General features: G+C 39.0%; 1 protein-coding gene across 3 annotated transcripts in view; it reads left to right on the top strand.

Annotated features, from left to right (window-relative positions):
• CDON (cell adhesion associated, oncogene regulated) overlaps positions 1-15682 on the top strand; it is a 94894-nt gene that overhangs the window by 37366 nt on the left and 41846 nt on the right. For all 3 annotated transcript variants that reach the window (XM_081037765.1, XM_081037764.1, XM_081037763.1), the window contains exons 6-9: positions 573-860; positions 2135-2404; positions 7920-8273; positions 14733-15022. In XM_081037765.1, coding sequence (XP_080893891.1) covers positions 573-860; positions 2135-2404; positions 7920-8273; positions 14733-15022 — 1202 coding nt within the window. The remainder of the gene's footprint in view (positions 1-572; positions 861-2134; positions 2405-7919; positions 8274-14732; positions 15023-15682) is intronic.

The raw sequence follows: 15682 nt of genomic DNA, 5'->3' as shown, positions 1-15682 counted from the left end.
TCTAGATCCTTTTTAGCATAAGAAATTAGTATTATAAAAATTAAATACATGTACTATAGAATAGTACTGTACAGGTTTTAAAAATGTAATGATTCTTTAGCGGAGAATTTTGGTTAAGATCACATATTGGAATACATATGGAAAATTGCCCTTTGCTCAAATAAAAAGAAATTATAGAGAAAATAGAACTTTATATCAGTGGTGACCAAGTGGGTGGCTAACTGAATTATGAAAAAAACATGTATCTGTTCTCTTTCAGATTGATAAATTATAAGCTGAGTTTTAGATTATGGTAGTTGAGTCGAGGTGGCACCAATCGCCAAAGCTCAATCAAGTGGTAGTTCCTGGTCTTGTTGAGAATTCTCCATTTCTAAACTGCTAATTCGGATGTAGCCTAAAGGATCACCAACTCATTTAATTTTAATTCTCAACTAAAAATGATTTAGCTGCCCCATAGGACCTTGTAGTGTAAAGAAGAATAAATGGGAAGGTGGACAAGCTCACAAATTTGCTAAGGAAGCGCTTGGTCTTGAAAACTTAATGGTAATTGTTTGTTTTCTTTTTTTCCCCAGCCCCTTCTTCAGATGATTTTCACATTCTCCACCCCACCCTTTCACAGGCATTAGCTGTGCTTTCTCAGAGCCCTGTAACCCTGGAGTGTGTAGTGAGCGGGGTCCCAGCTTCTCAAGTGCACTGGCTGAAGGATGGTCAGGACGCCATGGCGGGAAGCAATTGGAGGAGGCTGTATTCTCATCTTGCCACAGATAGCATCGAGCCAGTGGACTCTGGGAACTACTCGTGTATGGTGGGAAGCAAGTCTGGAGACATAAAACACGTCACTTACATGGTTAATGTACTTGGTAAGATGGCACTTATCACATTGTTTTAAGGTCAGGCTATTTTTCTGGTCTAACTGATGTTTGAATGGAAGATCTGTTTGTGAAGTGTGAATGAAATAGACTAGGAATATCTACACCAGTAGACAGAGCAAGCTTCATTTTCCTAAAGGACTGCTGAATTAGGCAGTATTTCTAGGTGTCACGGAGCATTTCATCTGGACGTTCTTGGGACCCTCACCCCAACCTGGTTATGTAGTGCAGAGCTTGCTTGCTCTTCCTTAAATGACACGGAGGAAAGACTGGAATTCGGTAGGATAGAAGATTCCGAGCTGTATCAGGTGTAGTATCCAGTAGTAAGTAGTAACTAAGGCAGAGTACTGACTAGAAAATATCACCTCAGAAAGAAATCTATTTTATTTTATTTTTTTCCTTTTGGAATGCTTTCACTATACCTGGCGCACAAAATCTGCATTATTTTCACATTTCTCTGTATACTCTCTAGCTCTAAGCTGTTCCTTTCTTTTCTTCCAGCTACCTATCTCAGTATCATGTGCAGCGCCAGAAAGTGTTTTCCTTTCTCAAACCAGGTTTTCATGAAAACCAGAAAAAAATAGGTAGTAAGTGGTTTCATTGTTAACAGTTTTTGTAAGCCTGCTTATGTTAATTGCAATAAGGGCCTGATGTAGGTTACACTAGAATTAATGTAAGTGTATGGCAAGTGGGCTTTAAAGTTTAATGATCATTAGGACTAGATTAATATGCATAATCATTTAATTTGGGCATATGTTATAAACGTCGATAAATGATGTGCTTTGTCTTGGGAAAAGCTCACTTGATGGATATTAAAGGAAGTTTGCCCAGTATACACGTAACCTCAAAACTGACCATAAAAAGAATTTAACTTCTGAATAAGCATTCTTCTGTTTTGGCTCTTGTTTAGTGTGAAATCCGGGAAACTATTACTTTATTTCAAACAAGTAACCTGAAACTAATGCTAAGAGAAGCCCAAGATTAAAAACTCTGTGTGTGTGTGTGTGTGTGTGTGTGTGTGCATGTATGTATTTGTGTGTGCGTTGAGGGAGTCAAGTAGGTTGGGAGATCTATTAAAAAGAGATTATAACATATTAGTAACATATGGTTTACCCTATTAGAGGAAAGTTAAAATGCATTTCTAATTTTTTCTTGACCATAGCAGATGGGAGAATGTGAGTAAACAATACAATTTGGTTTTAACTAGTTACTGGCAGAGAGAAGATTTTACATGACTCATGTGATAATATATGTTTTGTTTTCAGAACATGCTTCAATTTCTAAAGGACTGCAGGATCAGACAGTGTCTCTGGGTGCCACAGTACAATTTACTTGCGAGGTTCATGGGAACCCAGCCCCCAACTGTACCTGGTTTCATAATGCACAGCCTGTTTACCCTTCCCCACGACATCTAACTGCAGGAACTGGATTGAAAATCACTGGTGTTACCATAGAAGACTCTGGGCTGTATCAGTGTGTAGCAGATAATGGGATTGGATTTATGCAGTCTACTGGGAGACTTGAAATTGAAAAAGGTAGGCCATGCAATTATAGTAAATTTTAGTTAATAGATAGGCTTTTGTTGAGGTTAAAATTTAAAGGGAATGATCCTCTCACCATAACAGAACTGTGTTCATGTTTCATGGTCCTTTCTAGTTGCAGGTAGGGATTTCCATGAAGAGGCAGCTTTATTTAATCAAGCTCTTTAAATCATTTTGAAAAATATTTTTCAATAAATACAATATAGTTTAAAAGGTACGTGGTAAAAGGCTCTCACTTCTGTTCCCTAGCCAGCAGATTTCTCTAGAACTAATGAGTTGTATCAATGTTTTGAATATTCTTGTATGTACATACAGTTACACACAACATATGTGTGTATGTGTTTAATAACAATGTCTTTTTTTTTACATAGTGGTACCATTTTTTTACCTTGAATTTTTCACTTAACATATCTCTTGGATACCTTTACCTATGGCACATTAAAGAGTATTTTCATTCCTTTATAAAAATGGCTGCTTATTAATATTCCATTATAGAGTTGTAATGATTTGACCAGTACCTTAGTGATGGCTGTTTCTAATGTTTTGCTTTTATAAGGAGCTCCACAATGATGTCCTTCTACATAGATTATTTGGCACGTGTGTGAATATCTGTAAAATAAGTCCCTAGAAATGAACTTGCTCAATAAAAGCATATATGCATTGGTAATTTTGATCACTGAGTTGCTCTCCAAAACTGTTACCAGTTTACATTCCCACCAGCAATGTGTCACTGCCCGTTTCCTCATATCCTCACCAAGGCGGAGTATTGTCAATTTTTTTTTAAATATCTGCTAGTCTGATAGGTTAAAAAAAAAGTACCTTTTGATCTATATTTTATTATGAGTGAAGTTGGGACTCTTTTCATGTGTCTAGGAGCCATTTGAACTTGATCTCCTGTGTATTCATTGTTCATTGTCTTGTCCATTTTAAAAATTAGGTTTGTTGTTTTCTTATTGATTGATAGTTCTTTATATAGTAGGAAAGGTAATCTTTTGTCTACAAGTTATAAATACTTCAAATTTCAAAGAATCAGTATGATACAAATCAGTTCTCTGACCTTGGTGCAATTCATTTAGAAGTTAATTACAAAAATATTTTTTAATCAGCATGTATTTGGAAATTTAAAATTATGCTTCTCAATAGCTGGATCAAAAATGTCATAATGGAAATTTAAAATACTTTGAATGATAATGAAATTGCCACAGATCAAATTGTGTGGAATATAGCAAAAATGGAACTTACGAGGCAATTTATAGCCTAAATGCTTATAAAAGAAAATTAATAAGACTGAAAATTAGTGATCTAAGTAAAACAATAGAATAGATTTTAAGAAAGCAGAAGAAAGGAGATAATAAGATCAGGGCAGAGATCAAATAAATAGAAAATGAAGATAAAATAGAGAGGCTCAGTACAGGCGTGTCTCGTTTTATTGCACTTCGCTTTACTGAACAAATGTTGTGTTTTTCCCACAAATTGAAGGTAAGACCCTCCACCAGGAAAAGATCACGACTTGCTTTATTGTGGTGATCTGTGACCGAGCCCACAGTACCTCCGAGGCATGCCTGTAAAGATACAAGTTGGTTCTTTGTCAAGTCTAATAAAATGGAAAAATCTTTGGCAAAATACTAATAAACAACATTAGGAGTAAAAAGTCCAAGTCTTGTAGAGATTAAAAATAGTAAGACTGTGATAAACTTAATGCCAGTAGTTTACATATGTAGACAGAAATGGACAAATTGTTAGAGAACTGTAACTTAGTAAGGCTGACTTAAAGAAATAAAAAGTAACAGACCATTCCAAATATGACACAGACTCTTCCAGTGAAAAGAAAAACAATGGAAACTCTAGTTGGTATAATTTTGATTCCAAAATCACCAAAAAATGGTATGAGAAAGGAAAATCGAAAACCAGTCTCTTTTATGAACATAGATGCAAAAATCCTAGGTAAACTATTAACAAGCAATCAATATATTGAAGAGGAAATACATCTTGACTAAGGAGTTATCCCAGGAATCAATCAGAAAATTTAAAGTGTCATTCATTCTATTTCTTGAATAAAGAAGAAAAACAATAAATATCTCAATAGAAGCAGGAAAACATTTGTCATAATTCAGTATCCATGTTAGACACTTAGAAAAATAGAAATAGAGGGGAACTTTCTTAACTTGATAAAGAGTGTCTAACAAAAACTTATAGGAGACATCACTTTTAACGGTGAAATGTTAGAAGCATTCCCTTTAAAACTTTTCATTTATCATCATACTGGAGATTCTAAACCAGCACAGAACAACAAGAGAAAGAAATAAAATAATGTAAGGATAAGAAAAAAAAATACCAAATTGTTATTAATTTACAGCTACTATGATTGTCGACATGGATAATCTTCAATCGTTTGCTAGCAAATTATCAGAAATAATAAGAGCATTTAGCAAATGGCTGGATGAAGACCAAAACCCAAAAATTTGTTGCCTTTCTGTATACCTATGTATTAGCCAGGTTTCTCCAGAGAAACAAAACCAACAGAATATATAAAATATACATAAGGGAAATTTGGTATAGGAATTGGCTCAGTTATGGTGGTCATGAAGTTCCATGGTCTGTCCTCTGTAAACTGGAGGAGGAAAGCCGATGGTGTAATTCAGTTGGGGGAAGGGTGTGCTAATGGTGTAAGTTTGGACCTAAGTCCAAAAACCCGAGAACCAGGAGCGCTAATGTTCAATGTCCAAGGACAGGAGAAGACGGATGGCTCAGTTCAAGCAAAGATAAAATTTGCCCTTCCTCCTCTATTTTGTTCTACTGGGCCCTCAAGAGATTGGATGGTGCCCACCCACTTTGGGGCGGGCCATTGCTATATGCAATTCGCCAATTTAAATGCTAATCTTTTCCAGGAGCACCCTCACAGACACACCCAGTTACCTGGGCATCACTTTACCTAGTCAGGTTGACGCATAAATTTAACCATTACAACCAGCAACAAAGTAGAATTTAAAAGTCACCTTTATATTAGCAACATTAAAAAAACCCACGTACATAGAAAAATATACTAGTTCATGGATACCAAAATTTGTTAATATGCTGTTGTCAGATCTTTTGAAAATCTTTCTCTAGATTCATGTAATTTCGATTAAAATTCTATTAAAAATATTTTGAGGACCTTGACAGACTGATTCTAAAATTTTTATGAATGAGACAGACTGATTCTAAAATTCATATGAATGAGCAAAGGCCTGAAAATAGATAAGACACTCTAAAAGAAGAAAAAGCATGTGGGGGACATGTGGCCACACAGCAGTCTACCCGTCTGTCTCCTTGTACCTGCCCCCAAAGAAAGGAGAGTCTGTGAGCAGATTCTTTCAGGGACCTTGCTTCACCTTTGTGTTTGCACCTCGTGTCTCCCTGTTTGGCCCCCAAAAGATGGCTGGTCAGCCAATGACAAGTAAGATTCCCTATGGAGGGGACAACTCAAGCCAGGTGCAGTCGAGTGGGGACCAACAGGAGAATCCTCGGGGTTCCTATAGGTGGGCACAGCCCCCCACCTTCCCCAGGCTAAGGAAAACCTGCCTTTATGGCTGCATTCCTTCCCAAAACCTGCAAGGGAAGTGATTCAATGATGTGCTCTCCATCTGTTCATATGCATATAGGTTTTGTCCCTTGGGGAAGTACAAACATCCTGAGACTAAGGGTTCTGCTGCCTGCAGGCAAGGGTGACTGGCTTGAATCAGTTTCCTATTATGATGTGTGGGATTCACAGATCTTGAGATTGACAAGCTTTATCTCCTTTGCTTCCCCACCTAACAACAGCTAACGCATAGGCCCGATTTGGGGTCTACAGTCCTTGAGACTGGGGGGTCCCTTGGCCCTGTTTATAATCTATTCATGGCTACTGTCTTTTCTTAACCCTGTGCTGCCCTCCTCGCTCCCCACAACTCTCGTCGTGTGGTACGCAACAGGGACATACTTTACCAGATATTAGAACATATACAAAAATTTGTAATCATTAAGGCAGTTTTGTGTTGGTGCAAGAACAAATAGAGTCTTGGAACAAGACAGAGACTGCTTAAAGGACAGTTGTACTGAACGACTTGACTAAGTGGCATTGCAAATCACCTAGGGAAGGATATCCATGGCAAGTTTAATGTGAGATATCAAGTGATATCAAGTGGAGAAGAAGAAGAAAGTAAATCTCTAACTCAGTGTATACAAAGACAAATTCCTAGTGGATTAAAGACCTACACAGAAAAGCAAAATGGCAAAGTTTTGAAGGAAATACAGGAGAATATCTGTATGATCTGGGTAACATTTTTTAGTAAGACAGTGTAGGCTAATTTTAAAAAAGATTGATATGACTACACTGAAATTAAAACATTCTCATTATTAAAAGATACCATTAAAATGAAAAGAAAAACAATAAACAGGGAGAAATACTAGTAACACATATAAGTAACAAAAGAACAGTATCTGGTATACAGGTATACAAAGAACTCTGAACCATTACAAAAAAGATAAATGATCCAATAGAAAAATGGACAAAAGGCGTTTCACAAAGGAGGAAAAATATGAGTGACACATAAACATGTGAAAAGATGTTCAACCTTATTAGTACTCAGGGAAATAAATGTAGGTTATGACCAGTGAAATAGCATTTAACACTTAAGAGATTGGCAAAATTCAGAAATCTGATAACACCAAGTGTTGGTTTGTTTTATCAAACGTAGGAAGTAGGACTGGAGAAAGAAAAATATGTTGGAGAAAATGTTATTTGTCATCAATATTCCATTGTGGGCATACTTAAAAAAATAGCCCCAGAGAATACCTGGGATCAAAAGCAAAGAGTTAGTTCAGAAACAAAAATGTTGTTCATGTATATTGTAGGAAATAGGTTTATCAACTTTTGTTCAGGACAGGTTTTTCGCCCAGGAATTTTTATAGTCAGATTCCCCCCCACCCCGGCCCCCACCTCCTCCACCCTAGAATTTACTATTTTCATGAAGGAATATTATTTAGTTTTTTACTCCTTTACACCTTTTTCATGTTAAAGTCTGAGATTTTGGCTTCACATGTTCTATATTTACAGTGGTCAAATGTGTATAGGACACCTATTGGAGAGCTTTCAACAGATTATATACATTCCTTTCTGGAGGACAGAAAGTCTGTGTAGGAAAGGTTAGGAGCCCACAGCTATGAACAATTCTACTTTTTATTGACAGTTTTCCTTGGTGTGAGGTGAGAAGGGCACTAACAAGAAGGGAGTTGTCTTTGTTCTAATCGTTACTATCATGACCGTATCACTACTTGCATGTGACATTGCCAACACTGCTATCTCAGTGTATGAATGTGTTCTCCACAGTGCTGCATGTAAAGCGTTGCTTAGAAACGCACGTATAAAAGATGTTTCTAAGACTGCTACTTGCACATGACATGGAGAACATTTACACAATGGGATGAAATCATTTTGCCTTGTAGAAACCAATGTTCTTAATTTTCTGTATGTGAATTACTTTTTTAACAGACGGTGGACTCAAGCCAGTTATAGTTACAGCGCCAGCAAGTACCAAGGTGGTAGAAGGAGACTTTGTTACTTTGTCCTGCAATGCCACTGGAGTACCAGTTCCAGTCATCCGTTGGTATGACAGACGTGGATTGATAACCAGCCATCCATCCCAACTCCTTAGATCTAAATCCCGAAAATCACACTCACCAAGACCTGGGGGCTTTGACCTGGAGCCTGTCTACTTTGTTGTGTCCCGAGCTGGCTCCAGCTCTCTGTACATCCAGGCTGTCACTCTGGAGCATGCTGGGAAGTACACCTGCGAAGCTGCTAGTGAGCATGGTAGCACGAAGTCCGAGGCAGTCCTCACCGTTGGTGAGTTGCCTTTCATTGTTTCTGTTTGGTTTTTTTTTTTAGATGAATTAGTTTTCTTTGATAATAGGGGCCACAGTGCTTTGAAGTATTATTTTAATGAATCCAGCAATCTCTAAAGATATTTTTTCCCTAATGCAGTGACATGTAGAACTGTAGGTTTTGGTATTTGGCTTTAGTACGAAGGGAACAAACCTTGGTCTCCGTTTCTGATGGATTTGCTAAGCTTGCATTTGTCATAAAAAAGCTCTCATTTGGGAGGAAGCGCAAGGTCTGGCCCCTTTTTGTAGTTAATGCGTTTGGTTTTCTAAGCTACTGAAAATATTGTTGCAGAGATTTTTCAGGTGAGCCCTTGATAGGTACAGTATCCACAGGGTACAGGGTTGGCTTTCATTGAGGAAGTAAGAGTCATGGTACCATCGAACAATACCTGTGTGTGCATTTCTCCATCTTACTCAATTATTTTTTTAATGGGATGAATAATATTAATCTTGTACATTTTATTAATTTTCGGTGATGATGACAAAAACTTTATATAATTTTTGAAGTACTGGCAATACAATAGCAATATTATTAAAATTAATTCAATTTTGACTTAATTCAAATTCAAACCTTACATCAGTGGGCATTTAGAGCAGTGTTCCCGTCAAGTAGTCAGTTGAGTGGAGATTGTCACCATATTTGTCATGTGAGAGTCAGTGTCACAGAGCCGTGCCACCCTTAGTTTTGGTAACTGAGGTCCCTGCCCTGGGCCTCTGCTTTGGAGAGCTTCATGGGGCTCTCTTCTGTGAGGGTGTTTAGGTACCACAGGTCAGAGTCCATGGGGTCTATGTGTTTACCTGGAGCCTGGAGCCCACGTGCCTCCTTCTATATAACAGGTCCAGGGCTTCGGAAGTCCCTGCTTTAGTTAGTTTACAGTCTGGTTCCACACAGCTTTTTTCCCTGAGTGTGGCCCCCCAAGTGTGCAGGTGCCCTTAAACCAGAGCAGTGGCCAAGGGATGGTCCTTTGCAGAGAAGTGGTGGTGAAGTACCGAGAGGGTTGATGTGTGCACTGGTCTTTCCATTTGCATGCACGCAAGGACCCTAGCTCTGGATGAGGCTGGAGATGGGAAGAGAAGACGGGAAGGCCAGGAACTCTTTTTATAGTCTGTGCTACTCCATGAATGCCAGAGGTGGAGGTTAAACACTAGGCTGTGTTAGAATCCTGGCTCTGCCACCTAGGAGTTTTGTACCCAGGGGCGACTTACTGTACTTGGTCTGTGCATGTTTCCTCATCTGTAACAGGTGTAGTGTACATGGTGTGATCAAAAAATACAGTGAATGCTTAAGAAAAATAATTACAGTAAAAGACACAAAGCCATTAATCCCCCTCAAAATACTCTCCCTTGCTTTGAGCACACTTATCCCATCATTCTCGCCTCTTTCTGAAGCAGTTCTGGAAGTCCTGTTTCATGAGTGTCTTTAGTTGTGCTGTCATGGCTGCCTTGATGTCCTGAACCGATTTAAAATGTTTTCCTTTCATGATCATTTGATTTGGGGGAAGAGCCAGCAGTTGCACAGTGCCAAATCCGGTGAATAAGGTGGGTGAGGACACACTGTAAGGTTACTTGACAGAAGTTGCCATATATCAGAAGCGATGTGTGACACGGAGCCTTTCCACTGTGATCACAAAAATATGGTGACTGCTACGCCAGGTGCCATCCAATGGAAAGGCAGGGATATTCAATATGTGAAGTGGTGCATTGAACCTTAGTAAGTGTGTGACAAGTTCAACTTGTTCGGTGCAGTCAGTTGGGTGTGAGCTACAGTTGAGAGAAGGTGTGTTTTAAAGTGTGCCGTAAATCATCCTCCACCATGGCAACGCTCTGTGTCACACATCAGTTCTGGTACAGCAATTTCTCACAAATAGAAACAGTACAGTGTGTCCTCATTCACTTTATTCACCGGATCTGGTACCATGCGACTGCTGGCTCTTCCCCAAAGTCAAAATGATCAAGAAAGGTACATGTTTTGAATCAATTCAGGACGTGGAGGCAGCCATGACAGGGCAACTAAAGACACTCACGAAGGAGGACTTCCAGAACTGCCTCAGGAAGTGTAAAGAACGATGGGATAAGGGTGTTTGAAGCAAGGGGAAGTATTCTGAGGGGGATTAATGGCAATGTGTCTTTTACGGTAATAAATGTTTTATTTAAACATTCACTGTATTATTTGATCGCACTTCGTAGGTGCCCTTTTCATAGGGTTGATGTGAGAATTCAAGGAGTTGATATATGTGAAGTGCTTAGAATGGTATCTGGCAACAGAAACCCTTCAATAAATACTAAGTATTAGGTTATAATTATTATTGTCTAGTTATTATTGAATTGTAATTATCCCATGTAGTGGTTAAGGAAGGAAGAAATAGTGACTGAGTTTAGTAACCCTAAGAATCCTCAAGTAAAGAAGATAACTGAGTGTTGTATGAACTTATACATATATATGAATATGCATGTGTGTGTGTTTGTGTGTGTGTGTTTATATCTGCCAAGGAAAAGTAAGAGTTGTTCGACAGCAAATGGTTTACTGTAAGACAGGTGTAGTGCAGGTGCCGTTTGGGTGGCATGTAGCTGAAGTGATTATTTTATGTAAGTGTAGGGTAGAGGGAGCTGTGGAGGGCACAGTCATAACTGAGGAAACGCTCACTTTACATGTGATTCGAAGCCTTTAGAACAGGGCTGTCCAAACTTTTTTCCACGTTTTTCACCAAGGGCCAAATGCGGTAAAATACACAAACAGCCAGGCCACTCACTCGAGGTGAAGTACGTATTGCCTCACGTGGTTTATTTAAGTAAACTAAATATATTTTTGGAATTTGCTGCGGGCCAATGAAAAATGGATTGCGGGCCGCAGTTGGCCCGCGGGCCGCGGTTTGGACACCCCTGTGTTAGAAGATATATAAGCTACCTTGTGTACATTAGATCTTAGATCTTTAAGATGCTCCCTTCAGAATTTTTCCTGTCTTGAGAAATACCATTGTTATGCATGGTAACCCCGTCACCTACATCCTACCTAAGTGGTCCTGCGTTGCCTCCTTTACATGCTAGCTAATAATTATTAAGATCCAGCTGGGTTTATTAACGCTCAGAACAGTCCATAACAACCCGCTTCTTTTCACGGGAATCGGAGTCTTGTTAAATTCCAGCGTATTGACAGCCACTTACTTTGTTTATTGTGACGTGGGGAGTAGGCACAATCAGAAAGAAAGGTGACTGACCCTCCCCCAACCCCTATTTTTTCCTTTCCAGAGACCTTGGGTTTGGAGGTCCTCGATGTACAAATATTTGTAGAGTGAGTTCTAACTCTTTGAAACCATAATGGGAGTTTGGTCCGGGTTTCCTAAATAGTTTGAGGCAGAGGTTGCTCGTATGAGTGGTCACAGCGGGAATAACTTGGACAGATCCGGTTATATCCCCTGTTTGATTAGTTTCAATTCAGAGTCATTAAATTCACTGCCATAGTTATAGGACTTAGAAAACCAGAGTTTTATCAATCTCTTTTCCAACTCAAAAAACATTCTACCTTACAAAATGCTAGATGTCAGTTCTGACCATTTCCCTGAGCTTTTTTGAAGCTAAATTAAAATAATGTATGTGAAAAAAAACTTTTGAAAGCACTGTTAAGGCCTTATAAATTGTATCTACTATCTTGTCAGTGCTCAAATGATATTATTGGCAATAGCAGAGGAAGATTAATTGAATCCCCCTTTTGAAAATAGTTATGGAGGCAGCCGGACAGCTCAGTTGGTTAGAGCGCCATGCTCTTAATTAACAAGGTTGCCGGTTCAATCCCCACATGGGCCACTGTGAGCTGCGCCCTCCACAACTAGATTGAAACAACTACTTGCCTTGGAGCTGATAAAAAGACATGGTGCTTGACAATAAAATTGTAAATAAAATATAATTAGTAAATATGTAAATTTTAATAAAGGGGGTCCTTTCCCACTAGCCTAAGCCACAGCTAATCACCCCCACTTGCTAGAGGACATCTCCGCGTTAGCAGGCACCAGGTCCACCCTTCACATCAGCCCACGCTCTGACTCACTAGATAAACATGGCTGTTCCAGGAGCAATATTTTGAAGTTGTCTCAGTGAACTTAATTAGTTTTCTTCTATATTATTTTCTCACTAGCTTGTTTTCTTTGATTGAGGATGCTTCTGGGACACCTTTTCTCTCTGTTAAACAAACAAAGAACTGACCTTACACTGTCAGTCCTGTTTTCTCTTGGTTCTCTACTAAATTGCAGTCTTCTCCTAAAAACACACCCACCTTTTACCAGAAATCTGACTTCATTGTGGAAAAGAAACTCTCACATTGTTTCCTGTGCTCCTTTCCTCCGCAAAAGTAGTCAAAAAAGGAGCCTTTTTTGTTACCAGTATTAGCAACACTTCAGAGAACCCAGGATGTCAATCCCTAGGCTTTATGCTGGCGGTATGTTTGAGTTCATACATCGCTCTCTCATTTTTCCACAGCGGCACCACTAACATTCTTCTGCCAGCGGTTGTCACGGATCTCCCAGAACCCTAATTTCTTCATCTGTACAGTGGGAGTGTTACTGCCTAAGAATGTTGTTTTGAGAATTAAATGAGATTATGTTTATTAAATGGCTAGAGCAATGCTTGGCACATAATATGTGCTCAGTAATTTTTTTGATATATGCAACCTATTATTTCAGTGCAAATAAATTATTTTTACCTTCCTCTGTGTATTCTGCATGTTTCTAGTACTGAGTATTAAGGCTGTCTGCCATTTTATCTTTCTTTAGATTGGCAGTTTTGGGTTTTGTTTTTTTTTTTGAAGAAAGCGTTTTTTTCTAACTTTTATTTATTTTAAGTGTGTTTTTCCAGGACCTGTCAGTTCCAAGTCAAGTGGTTGTTTCAGTTCAGTTGTGGAGGGCGCAGCTCACAGTGGCCCATGTGGGGATCAAACCGGCAACCTTGTTGTTAAGAGCACTGCTCTCTAACCAACTGAACTAACCGGCTGCCCCCTAGATTGGCAGCTTCTTAATCCTCCTTTAGTTCTGTCCAGATAACAGGGCTTGTTTGCAAATAAGTAAATTCTTCCCTTATCGCTGCTAGTCTTGTTTCATGTCTTCCCTTCTCTTGAATATAGATTGTTTCTTATTTATTTATTTATTTATTTATTTATTTATTTATTTATTTATTGGGGTGACAATTGTTAGTGAAATTACATAGATTTCAGGTGTACAATTCTGTATTACATCATCTGTAAATCCCACTGTGTGTTCACCGCCCAGAGTCAGTGCTCCTTCCATCACCATATATTTGATCCCCCTTACCCTCATCTCCCAGCCCCGACCCCCTTTACCCTCTGGTAACCACTAAACTATTGATCTTGAGAGTATAATGCTAAGTGAAATAAGTCAGACAGAAAAAGCAGAGAACCATATGACATTTCACTGGCATGTGGTATATAAACCAAAAACAACAAAAGAACAAGACAAACAAATGAGAAACAAAAACTCATAGACACAGACAATAGATTGTTTCTCATATGTATGGTACGTATTTTAGTTATCTGTTGCTGGGTAACTTACCCCAAAAGATTAATGGCTCAGAACAACAGCCCCTTTATTATCTCTTACAATTCTCTGGGCTAACTAGATGTAACTGGGTCTTTTCTGGCTTTGAGGTTTCCTGTGGCATTGTAATCAGATGGCACTGGGGCTAGAACATCCAAAGTGGCTTCACTCACCTATGTGCCACCTTCTGAGGACCGGAACCACGCCCCACTTCTCTCTCTGTCTCTCCATGGGCTGGCTGGGATATCTGTATGTGGCAGCACAAAACTGGATGTGCCAGGCCTTCTGAAGGCTTAAGGCTGGAAGATCACAGCCTCACTTGTCCCCTCCAGTGGTGAGAGCCTGTCACAGGGCCAGCCCACAGTCAGCGAGGGAGGGGACTGCATAAGGGTGTGAACACTGAGAGGTATCTTTGGAGACTAGCCACCTAGTAGGTCATAGCTAACTCCTGATCATGTCTTTATAATTTATGTCACCTTGTTCCCAAGGGAAGGCATTGCCCCTTGTGTTTCATTTACCAGCTAGAGTTAAAGCTTAATGTTCTCTAACTTAACACCTTCTGAGGTTAAGCTAACAAATTGTTGTTGCAAAAGAGGAAATGCTGAAGTAGAACAAGGAAAAAATAACATCCTTTAAACCACTAAACTACTGCATCATATTGATTTTTCAAACAATGAATTCGATCATTCATGAATCAAAGGTCTGTACTGGAGGTTATGTGTTCCCCTGAATTATAAATTGAAATGTTACCTGTTTCAACTTCTAAGGCTCAAATTGTGCTAACAATACCAGCGTGGGCAGTTAGATCACTCTACAGAAGACACTGAAGTAATGGATTGTTTCAAGCTGTCTCCTCTCTCTTTTTCTCCCTTTCTCTGCAGTTCCTTTTGAAACAAATACAAAAGCAGGAATAGTCGCACCTTCTGATGCCCCTCAGAAAGATATAAGAGCTGGTTCAGAAACTGGATTATTGAGCCCATTTCCAATCAAGGAACATTTCAGAGCAGTGGAATCACCATCAGAGAAAAATGCTAGTGGTGCCTTTGTCCCTGATGCACCCATCATTCTGAGCCCTCCACAGACCCACACACCAGATACGTACAGCCTGGTCTGGAGGACAGGGAAGGATGGCGGCCTGCCCATCAATGCCTATTTTGTGAAGTATCGAAAGGTAATGTCTCCTCATTTATCATCTTTTTCTCATACCTTAACACCGGGTGGATGGGATACACTTATTATCTTCTACTTTTGTGGAGTGGCAGGAACCAGAACAAGACGTTCCAGGAGGACGAGTTTGAGAAAGAGAAATCCCAGCTGGATTGACCAGCTTATAAAAACAGAAAAAATGAAGTATAATAATTTCCCCCCAAATTGGGATTCTAAGAACCCAGTAACATCTTAACATTTTTGTTTTACCAAACATTTTAACCTCTTGGGTGTAAAGCTCTATAAATCACTTTTTAAAAAGTTACCCCATTCTTTCTCTAAGATAGTAGTATACAGTTTATAAACCAAAGAAAGCAGTCTCTTACTAGAAACAACTTTTAGAACAAAGTCCTCTGGAATAATCTCTGACAATTGCATTTCAAATCGTCTTCTTAATTGTATTAGAATCTTACATTGTTTGATCATTTATTATGGTAAACCTTGGTCCTTTCACTTGATTTTTAGATGTTTTCCCTCCAGAGGCTTGTGTTAAAGCAAAATGAAAAAAATCTCCTCTCTGTGTTTAATGAGACTAGTGAATGAATGAAATGGGAAGAGATGCATTCATATTTCAAATCATTTTCTCTGTTCAAGACATTTTGGTGTCCATCATTTAATAGTAATA

This window comes from Rhinolophus hipposideros (assembly GCF_964194185.1).
Source record: "Rhinolophus hipposideros genome assembly, chromosome: 24".
Classification (NCBI taxonomy): Eukaryota; Metazoa; Chordata; class Mammalia; order Chiroptera; family Rhinolophidae; genus Rhinolophus; species Rhinolophus hipposideros.
The sequence above is the reverse complement of the archived record's forward strand: the minus strand, read 5'-3'. Positions and strand labels throughout refer to the sequence as shown.